The sequence below is a fragment of the Melanostigma gelatinosum genome (assembly GCF_949748355.1).
Source record: "Melanostigma gelatinosum genome assembly, chromosome: 4".
Lineage (NCBI taxonomy): Eukaryota > Metazoa > Chordata > Actinopteri > Perciformes > Zoarcidae > Melanostigma > Melanostigma gelatinosum.
The window spans coordinates 5,505,473-5,523,734 of record NC_136637.1 but is presented as its reverse complement, the minus strand read 5'-3'; the positions used below and the strand labels follow the sequence as shown (position 1 = coordinate 5,523,734).

The following is an 18,262-nucleotide window of genomic DNA, read 5'->3' as shown; positions in this document are numbered from 1 at the left end:
TTGGGGGCATTTCTGCTTTATTTGGCACAATTTATGACTCAGCCTTAATGGCAAGCGCTCTACCCGGTGAGCCAACAGGGCGCCCCCAAGGACCTGATCTACCCTTCAGTAACATCTTTTTCTTTACAACAGTACTAAACTATATCTTGTTTCTACCAAGTGGCTACTTTGGACCGATTCTGAAGCCCCCTTTTTTTAAACTTGTCATTTCAAGATAAAATTCAGATGAGATTTATTGGGCTTTCATTTAAACTTTCATTTAAATATTCAACACAGTCTCGAGGCAGTTTGTGAAATCGTCACGAAATGCAATCGGTTGGCTTCGTGGACATGGACATGGAACTGTCCCCATCTTTCAATCATTCAAAACGGTTTTTTTAGGCAACAAAAGCACAACCATAGAAGCACAACGCGGTGTCGAACACGGTTTGTCGTGGTTCTCATGGTCTTGGTACCATCCATCTGTCTGCAGCAGAGTGTCCGTGTAGAAGGCAGTGAACTCTATTATACTCTAAGAAAAGGAACGTCTGACCACGTAAAAGGAAAACTCCGCTCGTCCTCCTCAGGTCGGCCTCACTGGCTTGTGGATTCACGGTGATGGCAGCAGGTTCGGCAGCATTTTAATTGAAAAGAGAATTTCTGCTTAAGAAACACTTCACGTCCGTCTTGTCTCCCTGAACACATCACTGCCTCCCCCAGTGCCTCCCTGCTGCCTCCACCTGCTTAGAAAAACACTCCCGTCCTGTAACAGCAGTCAGTGTCTCTCTGGATCCTCATTAAAGAAAATGTGCTGATTTTTTAACCAATCCGAGTAAGGTATATAGTGTGAGAACCGCCGCAGTTGTCACTGATGTTCTCCGTGTCCCTGTGGCGCAGCTGCAAAATCTGTTGTTCTACCGACGCACTTGGTACACGGAAAAACCAGCTTTGGTAGCTGCGGGGAGCAACGTCGCTCAAATACTTCCTGGTTCTTGTCGCTTGTGTTGCATTTCCAACAGTGAAAATAGCATGCCAACATACAAGCGCAGAGGAAGTGATGGACAAGGATTCTTTTTAACAGTAGTAGATTTGACAGTGTCTTGGCTGACTCGGACACTCGGGTATCAAGAGCACACATCAAGCGGTGGAGCCTTGCGCATATCATTCTTCTGTAATGACCGTCAGCGTTTCCCCCGTTTACTCTTGCTGAAGACCTTCAGATCCTGAAAATCAACAAAAGAAAAGACAACCAAGACCAAACGAGCGATTCTGGAGCGATTTTAGTCTTTGCATTTATCCAATATTCTGCTCAGCGGCCAGCCGGCCCGGCAGAGAGATACAGCTGCAGAGCCCACACATGTTCACATCTCACTTTGTTGGTTAAGGATTTAATGTCGTCCGTTCTCAAACAATCTTGATCATTTCAGGGTCACAAGAATGTTTTCTCTCAAGTGTTTAGATTTGTTTTAGTTTATTCCTTTTATTATGTACGAATGGGATAATAGTTCAGGGCGTGAATGTATCGGCTCAGTACAATCCATACATTCACAATGCACAGCATCTACCTGAGCAGAGAATGACGTCTCTCTCCCTCTCTGTGTGTGTTGTAAACCGGGCTTCTCTGTGCTTTGAATGTGCCCCACTGGTTATCTCACGGCTGCCGCTCCGCACTGCTCAGCTGCCGCCGTGTCCAGAGGCAACAGAAATGCTCCCATCTCAAATTCAGCACCATTAATCCGTCATCCGATTCAAATCTTTTATTATTCGAAAATAATTGCGAAAATTCGCAATGCAAGACATAGCTGAATTAATTGCGTAGGTGCAATGATAACGCTTTTCCCAAAGGGGGCAAATGAATTAATGTCACTTCAATCACAAATATAAGTTATTTAGATAAACTGACCACATATTAGGAATCTTAATGGTTACTTTGTCCCATGCAAATATATTAAAACTTAATAAAGTTTATCAACAGCTGAAACAATTTGTTGAGATTTGAAGCCTGAACAATCACTGCAAGTTGCATTTTGCAGTTTCAAGTTTAACTTTTGTACTTAATAGTAAAAAATTAGATCATGTATTCAAAATGTAGAAGATTTTGTATTTATGGAAAACAATGCATTATTTTCAACACATGATCAAAGTTCATGAAGGAATGATACAGGAAGAGCAGAGTCTCCGCCGTCTGATTGGTCGGCCTACTTTTTTTCAACAGTTTCCCAGCATGCCTTGCAGCCCTACCTGAGCAGGATGAGTTTCACCTTGGGGACGGCGCTCTTAATGATGGCCGAGGCGTTCTGGTGACTCCGCCCATAGAGAACCTGGCTGTTAATCTGACATGAAAACAGAGATATATTGATTATTAACCTCATTTCTGAGAAACATATGATGATAAATTCTTGTTGATCACAAGAAAGCACACACGTCTCAGGCAGAGTGAAATATCATCACATTACAATCGCTGAGGGGGTGAAGGTGATCATTAGTTATTGATTTTGAAAATTAAAGTCAATACACATTTTTAATATGTATCAATTATCATAAACGGTAAGGAATTACTAATTATAATATTCGTGTCAGAATAACTCTTATCTGACCACACAGACAATTGTCCTGCAGTAACTCCAGATGACTCTCCATTTTAACACCTCCAAGGTCAACACACGCACACACACTAAATTGAGATAGGGGGTAATTGAGAGGTCATTGAGCTGTAAGGCCGTAAACTACAGCAAGTTAGAAGCTACAAGCACCTCCACATGTTAATCAATATCTCATCAAAACACGCACATCCCCCTTACAGTATTACAGTATTACAGTATATGGATTTATGCATTAATGTGCCTTTGAACGAGGCAACCATCTCTGTGCTGTAGTGTGTGTTTTAGTGTGTAATTGTCCAGGCTTTCCTCGGCTGAACAACAGTTTTTCATGGAGCCTCTGACACTGCTGTAATGAGGAGGCCGAGCGAGCGAGAGCCAGAGAGCCAGAGAGCCAGCGAGAGAGGATCTCTGTGTTTTGCTGTTTAATATTTATAGAAACTAATTGGAAACCTCCTCACACGCATGTGATGCAATAAAATGAGAGCAATATGCTGTGGTTACGGCCAAAATATATAATCTTCATTACCATCATCATGACCAACACAAGACTCATTTGTTTTCGGACTTCATGTTGAAGACAAGTCAACAAGAATAAAACATGTACCTGCACCATCGGTAAGGCTGTCATCGTTACCTAAAGTTAAACAATTCACCATCCTAACATGCTCACGACGACAAAGCTAACATGCTGATGTTTATCACGTATAATGTTTACAGTTTAGCGCGTTAGCGTTATAGCATTGCAGTCATGAACCAAAGTGTGCACACATTCAAATGTTGACTTGATGATGGTGCTAAAGGAGCAATCAGAGGATCACTTCAGTTAATGTGATTCATCCTGAGGGGAACAATGAACCACTTTTCATCCAATCGTTGTTGACATATTTCACTTTAAAAAAAAATCTTAACCTCATGTTGGCGCTGCAGGAAATGTCAGGGGATCACCAAAGTCAGAGGGATTCATCCTCTGGGGAACATGAATTTCGGTATGAGGTTTTAGGGCGATCCACCGTATCGATGTTCTCACCTCCAGCAGCTCGTCTCCGACCCGGATGCGTCCGTCTCGAGCCGCCGGCCCCCCTGGATGGAGTCCCACCACGAAGATGCTGAGGCGAGAACGATCCCTGTTTCCTGCCAGGCTGAGACCCAAACCCTGCCGCTCCTTCTCCAGCTCCACGCACAGCAGCTCCCCCTGCAGGTCTCCATAACGCTCACACCAACGCTCTGCAGGAGGAGGAGGAAGACGAGTCGGTTAACAGGGAGCAGAAGTGAAGCCAGAACTTCCTGGTTCTGTTTGTGAGGTAAGAAAAAGTAACTAATTCATAATCAGTTTGACATTTTTAATAATGCAAATAACTAAAAATACAGCCTTGGATCAAAATCGTACTCAGCATTATATTATGCCGTTTATAGGGATCCATAATAGGAATGCACCACATTTTTTAATTCCGAAACAGATACCAATGTTGAACCCGATTCAATTAATATATTAATCAATTTCCTGCATTTCTGCATTTTACAACTTTATTTTATTTCTTACAATTTTTTTCATAATTGTTTTAAAATCTCCTTTTCTTTTGCCTTATGTTTTGATGCTTTTAATGGTTGTATGTGAAGCACTTTGAATTACCTTGTTGTTGAAATGTGCTGTACAAATAAACTTGCCTTGGGTATCAACGATACATTAGACTTAACTTAAACAGTGCTTTCTTACCTTTGTAAAACTAAATATGACAAATAAATACATATGAATGTACTGCATTGTTATTAATTTGTCAAATAATGAATCCTTCAAGTAAATTGGTGAACAATATTCAGAATTTACATTCTTACAGTTCAAGTGTAAACCTTTTAAATGCAGCGACAAATTGTTCAAACTTAAACAGGACTTAAAATTATATAATTTATGTCATATAGAAACATAGAACTGACGTGAGCTGTTCAGCCCTGTTGTCACGATACCCGATCCAGCTATATGAATCAGTATCGGTCTGATATGAAATATCGATGCATTCCTACTCCATACATATTGAATTTAAATATCAATATCTAATATCAACAATCCGGTTTTTAGCTGCGTTTAATGAACACCATTTCCCGTAAGCCTTGAGGTATATAAGGAAAGTCAAAAGAAAATTCAAATTTTGTATCACTATATAGTTCTAGATAAAGAGATATAGAGTTATATTGTCAGTGGACAGCACATTTAATCCTCCCACAACGAACACTGTAATCTTACAACCATCTTGAGTTGACTGAAAGGAGATGAGAGCGATAATGGGGGAAAGAGGAAGAGGAGGATTCAAGAGGCGAAGAAGAGGTGAGGAAGTAATCGCATAAGAGAGAGAAGAGAGAGAGAAGAGGGAGGGAGGGAGGACGAAGAGAGCAAATGGAGGAGAGGAAGATGAGACTCAGCGGGAGAAGAGGAGACAAGCGTCTAATTTAATTTGGTGCCAAACAAAATGCAGCTTAACAGTCCGTGAAATAAACAAACAAAGTGAGAAACGTGAGCGAAATATAAAAAGTGAGATTTAAAACACATCATTCGGTCCGATAGAGGCTATCCGTCGTTCTGTCTGAGAACACATCCAGTCAAACTCAAACACGGCGAAGATGAATGCCGAACTCAAACCTTTGCGTATTCAGTTGAGATCACATGGCTTCTGACCTTTTCCTAAAAGTAAAACAGCTGACGCTGCTGCTCTGAAGATAAGAAGGGTTTTGTCTTTTGCAACTGTACATCAGGGACTTAAAGGTCACTGCCGTTATATGGACACACCCAGGACAGAGATAACCCAGTTTAGTGGCAGGATGAAGTAAATCACCTCAAACTGAAGGAGGAGGGAACAAACAGCCGAGAGCTGCTTCGATGTAAACCACTCAACAGTCTCACTTACAGCATTTATATGGAGATATGGTTTTAATGTACATCTATACATGTAAACAGCTCTACGGGGCCAGCAGACATCAATGTTGGGACAGTAAACTTTGGAGAGCAGATGAATGATGGAGCAGGAACTTGTTTAGTGTTCAGCAGCGGTGGAGGAACTTTTCAGATCCTCCATTCAAAGGGGACATATCTTGCTTGTGTTCAGGTTCATACTTGTATTTAAGGTTTCAACTTGAACATGTTTACATGCTGGAATATAACTGTATGCTGTGATTGGATTGCGAGAAAAATATGGTGCACCTTTTGTAAAAGTAGTTCTCAAGCTGTGGGCGGAGATACTCTGATGGAGGGACGGTATATTCGAATTAGTCAAAAAGGCTTCAGTGATACAATGAGAATACAATCTACTTAATTTTCATATGTTTTTATGCCAAATGCATTTCAGTTGAGTGTGTTCTCTGCTGAGTGACTATGTGCAATACAAAATGCTTTTGAAGTAGTTTTGATGCAATCTGTCTGCTAAGTTATCAATGTGATGTACGTATTAGACTGTCCAGGTGGTACACAGCAAGTTGCATTTTAAGCTCTATTTTTACATTTTCATAAAGAAAAAAAAGGAATGGCACTATATTGCAATATGTATCGTATCGTAACGCATCGCAATATATCGTATCGTGACACGTGCATCGCAATAGGTATCGCGAGGTCCTTGCCAATACACAGCCCTAACAGATACTATTTTACAAGCAAAAGAAAATGTAATAAACACATATCAGGAAAACGTACTTTAAAGCAGTGGTCCCCAACCACCGGGCCGCGGACCGGTACCGGGCCGTGGATCATTTGGTACCGGGCCGCACAGAAAGAATAAATATGATATTATTTCCGTTTTATTGATTATCAGAGTCTGAAAGAAGTTTTATTTTGAAAAATGACCGGATTCTCTCGCAATTTCATCCGCCTGTGTCTCTTGACAAGACGCTTGTCTCGGTAACGTGATACGTTACCTCAAAAATTAAGCCCGCAAGCTCGTGAAAATGAGTAAAACACTTTTGGAGAGCTTCTTTGCAAAGAGAAAAGGTCACTAAGGAGATAGAAGAAGAGCTACAACTTCCAAGAAGGCTTCATTTAACAGACAATATCAGGACTCTAATTAAATATCAGGAGTAATTCTGACGCGCTAAACCCGCTCTGCAGAATATGTGGAGACATTGGAAGATCAGCTGCTGGAGATTGTAAATGACGGTGGCCTTAAAAGTATGTTTGAGACAACAACTCTGCTGGTGTTATCAAGGCTGAATATCCTGAGATCGCCACTAAAGCACTGAAAACCCTGCTTCCATTTCACACATCCTCTTTGTGAAGCGGGATGTTCTGCAGTGACGGCAATCAAAATAAAACGGAGTAGACTGGACATCAGGAACAGACTTCGGGTGCCATTACTCCAGATGGGACCGTCTCGTTGCAGAGAAACAAGCTCAGGGCTCCACTGATTCAGCGTTATTGTGAGTTGCATTTATTTATGCATTTTATATTTGTTTTCATGCCGATCGTATCATTTTATTTCGTCGTGTTTTCCCGCCACACCTTGAAGGCCGGTCCGTGAAAATATTGTCTTACATGAAACCGGTCCGTGGTGCAAAAAAGGTTGGGGACCACTGCTTTAAAGTATTGACAGTAAAAGTACTCAGAGCAGAGACGAGGCCCCTGTTCTCACTTTCCGATTCATGAAATACGGTGGAGACATGAAATGGCGCTGATAAACCTCTGATGATGTACTTATAATGCTGCTTATAATGAGACATAAGGAAAATATATATATATATATATTAGGTAGGGGTGTAACGGTTTACAAAATTCACGGTTCGGTACGATACAGTGGAGCCACGGTTCGGTACAGTAGAAAACTATAAATGCCAGAGAAATGTACTTGATTTTAAAATATGTATTACAAATTATTTATTGAACTTCTAATGCACATGACAATCAAATCACTAAAACGTATTTCACATCATGTTAACATCAGCACAGTAAAGATCTTTTTCAGTGAACATTCTTAGTATTTGTTCTTCAGAATGAGAGGAGGAGAAGATGAGATGTCGTGTTAGGTGAGATGATGAAGATGCAGAGAGAGATAATGATGACAAATGTAAAGCGAGCGATGGAGCGAGCCACAGTGGAGAACCCTTGAGTGAGATTAATGGGGACACACACACACACACACACACGTGTGTGTTCGCCTCATCAGATCCAATCATCAAGAGTCAGGGTTGAGTGTTTCATTCCCTTGAGCAAGGCACTGACTGACACATGGTTCATTGTGGTGTGTTTTCAGTCTCCACATTTTCAAGTGTTTTGCATATCTGTGTAATTTAGAAAGAAACTGAAGCTGCACAACGAATCCTGCATGACGATATGTTGCTATGGTGATAGAATGAAATATATTGAATACAATTATTTTGTGGCTACTATATCACCTAATTATTCTAGTAACGCTTGTAGCTGTAAAATACAGCTTCCTCCTAATATTCTATTGGAAACTTAAAGCTAGGGTTGGTAATATTAGAAACTAGCAAGAGCACGCTAGATTTGAAAAACCGATATCCACCTGAAAGAGCCAGCCCAGTGTTGCCAACTCTCTGCCAATGAAAGCAGCAATAGTTCCAAAAGTTGCAAGAAAGTCTCCAAGTTGGCAACAATGACAGCCCGGCCCTTCAGGCCTCCCTCTAAAGACCCACCTCCACAATGATCACTGTGGATGTAAACAAACACGGACGGGAACTATTTTAACTTTGGACTGTAATGCGTACGACCATCACTGCAGCCAGTATTCCCCGATGGCCTCACATCATTTTACTATCCTCCTTTTGACCACTAACATGATAGACGGTTATCCCATCGTCTGCCTGATTCCATTCCAGTATAACTAAACGGCAGTTTTGCCTGAAGTGCCTCTACCTCGGAAATTCCTGCCACTAGCTAACAAATACTAAAACTAAGTAACACTGAATCAAACAAATATCTAAAACAGACTATGTTGAACTACGAGCTAAAGCTAAACCACAGGAATCCACCAAACAGTCAAAAATCACAAACTATCCTACTAACTACTATAAACAGCCAACTAACTATAAGGTAACACTGAAATAATGTATGCTAATTGTGCAATAAAAACCTCTCTTCACAGTCTGCTGAGTCGGGAGACGTTGGTTATGAAGGAGGGGGATTGGTGATAAAACGGACCAGATCAGCCAATAGCAAAATCTAATTGCAATAGCTGTGTTTCAACCAGTAGAGTGCAGTTGCTATGTATATTTATAGCACAATATGTAGAATTTAAATACGTTGCAGTAGATAAGGACCTGAATCAGGTTTAGTTGACTCTTTAAGAGAGCTTCAGTCAGAGCTCAAATGATGGAAAACCATGTGGAGAAGATGATGGAAATATGACATTACTGTTTGTCTCATGTATCGATGTGAGGAAGGTTAGTCTCTATCGCTCCACACAGATCTGATGTTGTCAGCACTTCACTTTAAGTTACATGTAACATGTGTGAACATCATCATTTATTGTATTCGGACCTCAGACTTCCGCTATATCGAACTGAACATTTTGGGTTTTTGTCCCATCGCACAGAGTTACGTCTTTGGTTTTCCAAGAACAGGATCACAAATATTTACTGCTACCTGCTTGGTTTTGTGCAAGCATCAAACTTACTATTGACGTATATTAATCAAGCTTTAAATTGAATGACTTGTGTTAAATCAACGTCAGCATAAACTGCAACACGCATCGATCAAAGGACCTCATCTGTGATTGTCCCCGGGAGGGGAAAAAAATAACTAATTCTAAAAAATCAGAAGTGAAGTCAACAGGATTCAAAGATGAATCAATGACATAAAACATGCTAAATTACATTAGAGGCTTTTTAAGTATTCATTGTAATTTCATTTCAACAGTCTTGTTGTTTTCTGTTGTAAACAAGTTAGTTTGAGGTGTTCAACCTTCGCACACAGACACTTTCTGCTGAATTTAATAAAAGCGTAATCGTTTTAGCAGCACAGAAAGCAAACGTGTGCGTGCATTTACAGCTTAATGGGCTATTAACTGTTTAGCCGGTGTTAATGTGTCTCAGGAGGGAGAACAACTGAATGAAGGTGGACGAAGGACACATCAGCAGCACTGATGAAGGAGGTGTGTCACATTTATCATGTAGAGTTTAATGTTTGTAATTATAGATGAAGCCGAGATTCATTTCACTCTGACAGGATATTATTTTAGCTTTTCTCTGTCCGAAAACAAACCCACTAAAGAGACTAAAAGCAATAATGAATGTGTTACAGTCTGTGTAGCAGAAGGCTGGTGGAGCTCCTATTCTCCGGCGGAGCAGAACTGCGAGTCCAAAATCTATTAAAAGCCATTCTGCTGCACCGATGCCGAGTGTAAAATAATACGCCTGGAGGAACAACAGTGAGCTGCTCAAAACACTTGGTTAACAACAACGCTGATTTAATTTGCCAATTAATTTCAATCAATTCTCAACTCAGTGTCTTCCCCTGGAGGCCTGGGTATAAGAAAATGTGAAAGTATGTTTTACACACAAAACATATGAATTCATAAATACGATTGTTTTTTATTATTAAACGCTAAGTTGATTCGTCGATTGATATAAAATGTATTGTCTGGTAACTGATTGCTTGGCTAACTTCACTTTCCAAGTAGCGTGCCATACACTGATTGTAATGTTTTAGTCATTTTAACTGCCATGATTATTATTTGTCATTATTTAATATGCTTGTTTTCTTACATTAAGATTTTGTTTGGATTTACACTGGATAGGAACTATGTTTGCCTCCTATGTTGTGCTGGGGCACATTTCGTCGTGGCAATCTCCTAAAAGAAGACGTGTGAAGCAGCAGAAGTGTCTGTACTCCGCTCAAAGATTTTACTTTAAAGTGATGTTAAATTGCCCTTTTCTAGAGATGAATGTTTTTCATCTTCACATGCAATAATTTTTACATAAAAGTAAATTTCGTCACTTTTGTTTTTCAAAATCCAATCATCTTCCTCTTAAACAAAATATGAAATTTGCTTGCGTAAGCTAGTAGCAACCAACTTCAACCAATAACATCATGATATCCATCCATCAATCAATCAATCTGAAACTTTTATCAACTAGGGAGGCATTCTATGCCCGCCCACATTTTTAGCGGTGAGTCAGCCTTTTTCATAATGACAAAAGTGAACTGAAGTTGCGAGTGGGCAAAATGCTACTTCAGTCCCCAGAAAGAGGATTTTGTCTTTGAAACTTGCACTACTGTCTGTTCAAAATAAATGAAGAGAAACAGATCCTTGTGCATTTGTGGGTTTTTCTGGCTGCACCAAACTCGCACCGAACCAGGACTCCTGAGTACCGTTACACCCAAACTCACCGACACATCCAATATAAAACAGGGAAAATGTTAAATAAGGTCTGGCTTCTTTCTGCAGTTTGGAGTCTTCACTGCCCCTCAGTCTGCAGGAATACTGATCCTTGAGGCTGAGTGGACTGTTTGCTAAACAACACAGAAATCTGTCAGTCAGGAACAGGACTTAAAACATCAGAGTCGAGAGCTTTCCAAAGGGAAACAGCCCGTTTGGAGGTCATCAGCTAGAATAATGTTATTCAACTAGACAGTACACAGTCCTGTTTTCAAGACCTTTTGGGGACATTACATTGACTTACATTCATTTCCTGGAGCCTTTGCCTAACCAAAACCTCTACCAATCTGTACATAACCTTACCCTAAACCTAATCGTAGCCTGCACCTTAGTATTCACCTTAAACTCTCATTATTTGTTTTATGGGTACGTACATTTTGTTCCCGTTTTGTCCCAAAAAAGGGAGGTGTAAAGCACGTCCGCACACACACACACTTCCTGCAGTGTGTTTGACTGCAGTGCTGTCTGTCTGTCACACATTGATGAACACTGTCATTCTGAAATATCCCGCAGGGGGTTAACTGTCGCGCGCGCGTCTCTCTCTCACTCTCACACGTGCGCGTCACACACTCACACACACACACACACACACACACACACACACACACACACACACACACACACACACACACACACACACACACACACACACACACACACACACACACACACACACACACACACACACACACACACACACACACACACACACACACACACACACACACACACACAGAGTTGATGTGCTCCTAGCAAGGTGACCTGTCACAGTAAATCAGCACACACCTGCTGAATTCGGCTCATTGTGAATACAGCATAGCTTCCCTCCAGCTACAGTGTGTGTGAGTGTGTGTATAGCTTCCAGACTGTTCCCTCCTAAAGATCCAATGTTTCTGTATAACCAGGGTTGTAAATACGAGGAGCTATGTGGAGCTTGGCTCCTCTAGACAGGTTTTTTTCTGTATCAAAGTTAATTTAGTTTTCTGAAATAAATAAAAGGCAAAAAGAAAAGCACCAAACATCTACATTGGATTTGGATCATCAGTATTATGAAATAAACAGGATGTATAAATGTGTTGTTCAATGTGAATAACCGTCAACAGTAAGCATTTTGTTCCAAAGGTGACAGTGAATAGTCCAACACCTGGTTTTAATGTTACTTCTAGAGGCAGGTTTAGTAAAGAAAACGTTAAGGTGTACGAGGACCATCTTTGAGGGTCCTCACAAATACAGTGATACAAACACGTGTGTGTGTGTGTGTGTGTCAAATGATGTCTCTGCACAGAGGAACAAGGTGAGGACAAGGTGAGAGCAGTGACGCTTATTAGATTCACTTCTCACACAAACACACACACACGAACATGAATCTCTGTTGACGTGTCTACGTACAGAAAGACACACACATAACCAACAGAAGCCGTTCAATTCATCCAGACGTAGCAGTTTAGACGCTCTGCTCTTTCTATTTTTGACCTGTTCAATTTAACTTCAACAATTATTTTTAGCCTTTAAAATAACTATTATTGGACAGATTGTGATGAAATGTGCACACACATTCATCTTCCCCTCAAGATGAATTGTAATAACTTAAATAATCCTCTTACTTTTCTTCTAGCGTCATCAGGTCAACATTGAAATGTGTCCAATACTTTGGTTTATGAACCAAACACCTGCAGATCTAATGACGTTCCCATCAGCCTCAGCTGTACGTTGTGTTTACAGCTAATTTAGCTAGTTTACAGCTAAGCTAAGATGATGAACACGCTAAAGATTATACCTGCAAAACATTAGCATGTTAGCGGTGTCATATATCTGTGTTTTATGTTTTATGCTCACAGTACAGAAACAAAAGGATAAGTCACTCAGAATAAATCATCGTATCGTAAATGCTCGACTACAAGTCTTTTCCAAAACCCGTTTTTGTAAGAGACCTTTTGAAGATAAAACACATTTTTCAGATTCACAAATGATATTGCGCTGATGATTTTACAGCGCAAACAACCCATACTGTTTTGTAGCAGAGTAAAACTTGCCCCCTTTTTTGCGTGTGATTGCAATCAGCCATGTGGATGTGTGTATGAATGTCGCCTTTGCGCTCAAGAACACAGTAAATGCAACAAGCTAAAGGTCCTGACCAACGAGGTGCAGAAGCGATCCTCGAAACTTCAGGCAAGGAATTTAAATTGGATTTAACATGCCATGATCACTGGAAAGTCTGGGCGTGACGCCCCTTATAAATCCACTCATATTTTCCCTGTAACTGCGTGTGGCTATCAGCACTGATCTTTGTGAATTGGACTGTTTTTGTGTTGAGGCTCATTTGTGTAGAAATAGGCACATTTTACGCCATTTGCTTGGCAGCGCAGTGAGGGGTTCGCTTCACCCTTTGCGGCTGCTTTGAACATGTTTGTATTATTTGTGCTGGTTCAGCAGTAGCAAACGCCGCGCAATTCTTTTGCGAATTAGCCCGTTTTACCGATATACTATTAATCCTCAACGTCGAAGCCTTTGCTCTCGTGAAGGTTAAACATACTTCCATTAATCCCACATTTGTCTGTCACATACTCACACAATCGCCTGTTAGAATATTGGAAGATTTCAAAACTACAGTCAGTTCGTCATTTAGCATTGTTTTTCAAACTGTCGCTACTCAAGTAAAAGCACAAACACCACACTGCGATATTATTCCAGAGCGGGAGCGACTGTGCTTCGTGGAGAGCAGGGTCGTCTTTCAATCAAAGGATCGGCGGTTCGATCCCCGGCTCCGCTGGTTGCATGTCGACGTGACTTCAAACTATGGAGGCTCAACTCTACCTGGAGCTGCTGAGGACACTGAACACCTGGGGGGTACAAACTGGCAAAAGCAGAGATGCATGGAAACAAAATCTATCAGCTGATTCATTCCAACAAGGGACGGACAGACAGACAGACAGTGTTTCTCCTAATTTAATATTCAGTGCTAGGACATCTGGCACACGCACGCTGAGAGTGCGTTTGTGCTGCTAATGTAACTGGCAGTAATAGCAATGTTCTGTGGAGGATGAAATAGGACAGAAGCATGCATGGGTTACCCATGTGTGTGCTTTTGTGTGTGTGTGTGTGTGTGTGTGTGTGTGAGAGTGTGTGTGTGCTTTTGTGTGTGTGTGTGTGTAGGATTGAAGCCTAAACTCAAGTGGAAAAGCTTCAGGAAATAAAACATCAGCACAAACCATTGACTCTTCCGTTCCTGCTGCTTCTCTCGAAAATCCCTCTGTGGGGTTATCTACTTTAAATGACTGAATCTCTGCAGGAGTTTGTGTGTGTTGCTACAATCTAATTGATGTGTAGACACAATAACACAAGCTACAATTTGGACGCTGAAAACAATCACTGTGTCGGGCTATATCGGGCTGAATAAAGGCTTTTAATAAACCTTCTCCCCACGCTCCAAGTCACAGTGACAGATAACTGTTTTGCTCATTTCTGCAGGTGAAACCGATCGGACGCTTATTCAAGGGATTTTACAGTTTGGAAATCGAGAAGGGAAACTGTGTCAGTGACCTACAGAAAATATCAGCTTTTGGTGTTTTTTTGGTGTGCAAGGGAGGAGGGAAGGATGCAAGCAAGGAAGCAAGGAAAGAAAGAAAGAAAAGACTGTATAGAGAGGGTAGTCTCTGTTATCCTCTGACAGTGCTGCAGTAACTCGGCGGTCACTGCAATGCAACAGTAGCTTAGCGCACGCACGCACGCACGCACGCACGCACGCACACACGCACGCACGCACGCACGCACGCACGCACGCACGCGGCATTGATCTACACCCCGCACTACCTCGACTAGTCTAGTGTACACTCGACTAGTCGAGTGTAGGCTGTTACTAACAACAGACTGAAGGCAGCAGAGATGTGTCAGCAGAGCTGAGAAAGACACAGAGTACCAGCAGCAGTGCTATTTTAGTATCAGTGTTACTTCCAGGATAAGCTAAGGGGCTGGCTGTCTCCACTTCCCTTTCATGTCACCATCTAGAGCCAAGTGACATATAGAAAGTTCTCCCAGCTAAACAGAATACATTCTACATAGAAACAGCACTGCAGTCGCTGGGATTGATGTTTCCTGTTGTGTCTATCGAGATCAAAACATGTCGAAATCTTAAACCTGAGACCCTGACCCCTGAGTCAGCTCTACGCGCCGAATCCATAACTTGTCATTCCACTACATTTACTAAATTCATGTTTAAATGACTGAATCATTCTATGGGAATGGATGTCAGTTATTTTCAACAATAAATGAGTAATATTTTACTTGACAGAAACAAGAAGACTTACAGAGAAAGACGTACAACATGTATGTGTATGAATGAGTGATGCAGCGTCACCTAAGGGGAGCCGCACACACACCTGAGGGGACACACAAACATACACACACTTTGACCTGCACAGATGAATGATTCATGACATGCTGTCTCACTGCACAAACACCTACACACACACACACTGCAGCATGAAAAGTGTGTACCCACCTGTTTCTGTGTGTTGCAGTGAGACATGCAGACAGGTTAAAGGTGACCTCTACCTGGACTCAATATACAGACAGGAACATGGTGAACGTGAACACACACACAGCCATCTCAAAACTCAGCTGTTCTTCAAAGCCGCAACCGACACATCACGGCTTTGAAACATCACACACACACAGTCAGAGAGCGTACTAACCCGTCGGCAACATCGTCCATACTTCAGTCTTCACACACACCAAGATAAATCCACATGTAGGGCTGAGTGAGTGAGTGAGTGAGTGTGTGTGTCGTCTTCAGGTTTCGCTGCTTTGATATCCAGAAATCGAGATGTCCGTGTGGTGTGCATGTGAGAGCCGGCTGCTGTTAGAGGAAGACAGTCAGCGACGAACAGCTCCGTTACACACACACCTCTCTCTCTCTCTCTCTCTCTCTCTCTCTCTCTCTCTCTCTCTCTCTCTCTCTCTCTCTCTCTCTCTCTCTCTCTCTCTCTCTCTCTCTCTCTCTCTCTCTCTCTCTCTCTCTCTCTCTCTCTCTCTCTCTCTCTCTCTCTCTCTCTCTCTCTCTCTCTCTCTCTCTCTCTCTCTCTCTCTCTCTCTCTCTGCGCGAAGCCCCCCTCTGGAATGAACACTTACTTGACCTCAAAAGATGATTCAGTGTTATGACGAATTTGGTCTTCTCGAGTTCCAACCATTCTTTCTATTCGTAATAATAACACTGCACTCACACAGCTGATCTGGGAGCACAGCCAGTGGTAGATAATTCAAGGTACTTGTACCTTGTCAGGCTTGTCTGACAGCTGTATTTACTTTCCATATAGTTATTCATCCCCTTCCTGTCCAGGGAAACCCTGTGTTGAATGTTTGTGAAAAAATGAATGTTGAAGTGTTCCTGTGTGTGTTTCTTTAGCTAAATAAAGTATCAGCTGGAAAATGCATCGTCACAAAGCTGAAAACAGCTGTTTCTCTTTGTAGAGATACGAGGTTCTCACAGGACAGAGACGTCACAAACATATGAGGATCTGACAGAATATGATGCATTGCTGTAGATCAGGGATTCCCAAAGTGTGGTGCGCGCACCCCTGGGGGTGCGCGAGCTGCCTCTAGGGGGTGTGCGAGAGGAAAAGTGTAATGGCGGTCTGATGGTGTAATAATATTAAATATTTTAAAAAAATGTAATTTTAATTTAAAAAGTGGGATTTTTCACAAAATAAAAACATGAATTATAAAAATTCCCTTTGTAAGATTTAAAATTAAAAACGTACAATTTAATAAATGCACTTGAGCTCCTTCCGGCAGTCTTGCCACCTGCTGCCAGTCGTACACACTAGCGAGCCTAGCTTGTGCAGCTAACGTCAGCTAACAGCGAACTTCATGCATTCAGCAACATTCATACAAATATGCTAAACTGGCTGAAATCGGGGAAACTGTCAGGTGGGACATCTGAAGCTATCAGTCGTAAAAGAGGAGAGGGAGAGAGAGAGAGAGAGAGAGAGAGAGAGAGAGAGGAATCGGAGGCGAGGGGAACGGAGAGGTGCGTTGAGGAGAGACCGGGAGAAGAAATCGAGCCAGAGTCAGAGGAAGATGAGACGGAGGAGACCGAAAAGGAGGAAGGGATAGCACAGACAAATCGGGAGCACATCGGCCCATCGCGGAGTCAAGGTGAAAAAAGAGGAAACGAGAGTGAGCATCAGACTGGGAAAAAAAGATGAAATATGATGAAAAGTATGTGTGTCTGGGCTTCACTTGGATTGGCAACGCAGATTCCCCAAAGCCACAGTGCGTGGTGTGCAGTGAGGTTCTGGCTAACAGTCTGAAGCTCTTATTTACGTCGCCACCTGAACACCAAGCATGCCAGTGCAAGTCAAAAGCCCCTTACATTGTTTATATCGAAATTGGAGGAGTTACAAAACAGCCAAAAACAACTGGAGTCTCATTCATGTGTTGGTCTATAAATGACGCACTACGGGCTTCATATCTGGTTACAGAACAGCGAGAAAGGGGCTACCGCACACAATCGCCGAAGACGTGAGCTCACCAGCTGCTAGAGAGATGGTGGAATGTATGATTGGGGAGAAAGAAGCAAAAAAGTTGGACATGATCCCGGTGTCCAACAACACTGTGTCGCGCCGCATCGATGCTTTGTCCGAAGACATCCTGGCTACATTAGTCGCTCATTAATTGTAAATGAAATGTGATAATCTGCCTCTGAGCCTGTGCGTGTGTCCTCACATCTGTATTGCTCTTTAAAAGTGACGCCTTGTGTCACTGAAAGTTATTGAAACTTTGTTGTAGTGTTTCAGGGCGTTTTCACACCTTCAGTTCGTTTGCTTTGTTGCAGTTGCTCCTTTGTTCGGTTTGTGTTCACACTGCAACATTTAACAGCGGACTAAATCTTGTAAACAAACACCACGCGCGAGCAAACTGTTCTCTCATTGGTCCGATTCTTATGCGGCTATAAAGGCTTAAAAGGCTCTGTTGCTTATTTATTTATTTTTATTAGGGGGGGGGGGGGGGGGTGCGCGAACCCGGTCGGGATGTAGAAGGGGGTGCGCGGCCTAAAAAGTTTGGGAACCGCTGCTGTAGATTAAACCGGCCAACAGGGTATGAAGAAGTTGTAATTAGCACAACCGTAATCTTACTTAAAAAGTAAAATGCAACATACACGTCAATGCAACAACAATATTAATCCAGAATCATCATGTATTATAAATGAAATTGATTGTTTTCTGAATAAGTTCGGATCCACTGGTGCTAGGCAATGCTAACATTGTAGCTGCTCCATCAACACAAAATGAAACGTCATCTAGTCTCTAT

The 18,262-nt window shown here is 41.9% G+C and overlaps 1 protein-coding gene across 1 annotated transcript in view; it reads right to left on the bottom strand.

Moving 5' to 3' along the window:
- Positions 1-18,262, bottom strand: part of patj (PATJ crumbs cell polarity complex component) — a 123,797-nt gene that overhangs the window by 27,247 nt on the left and 78,288 nt on the right. The window contains exons 29-30 of the mRNA XM_079267124.1: positions 3,610-3,806; positions 2,221-2,312 (exon numbers count right to left, since the gene is read on the bottom strand). Coding sequence (XP_079123250.1) covers positions 2,221-2,312; positions 3,610-3,806 — 289 coding nt within the window. The remainder of the gene's footprint in view (positions 1-2,220; positions 2,313-3,609; positions 3,807-18,262) is intronic.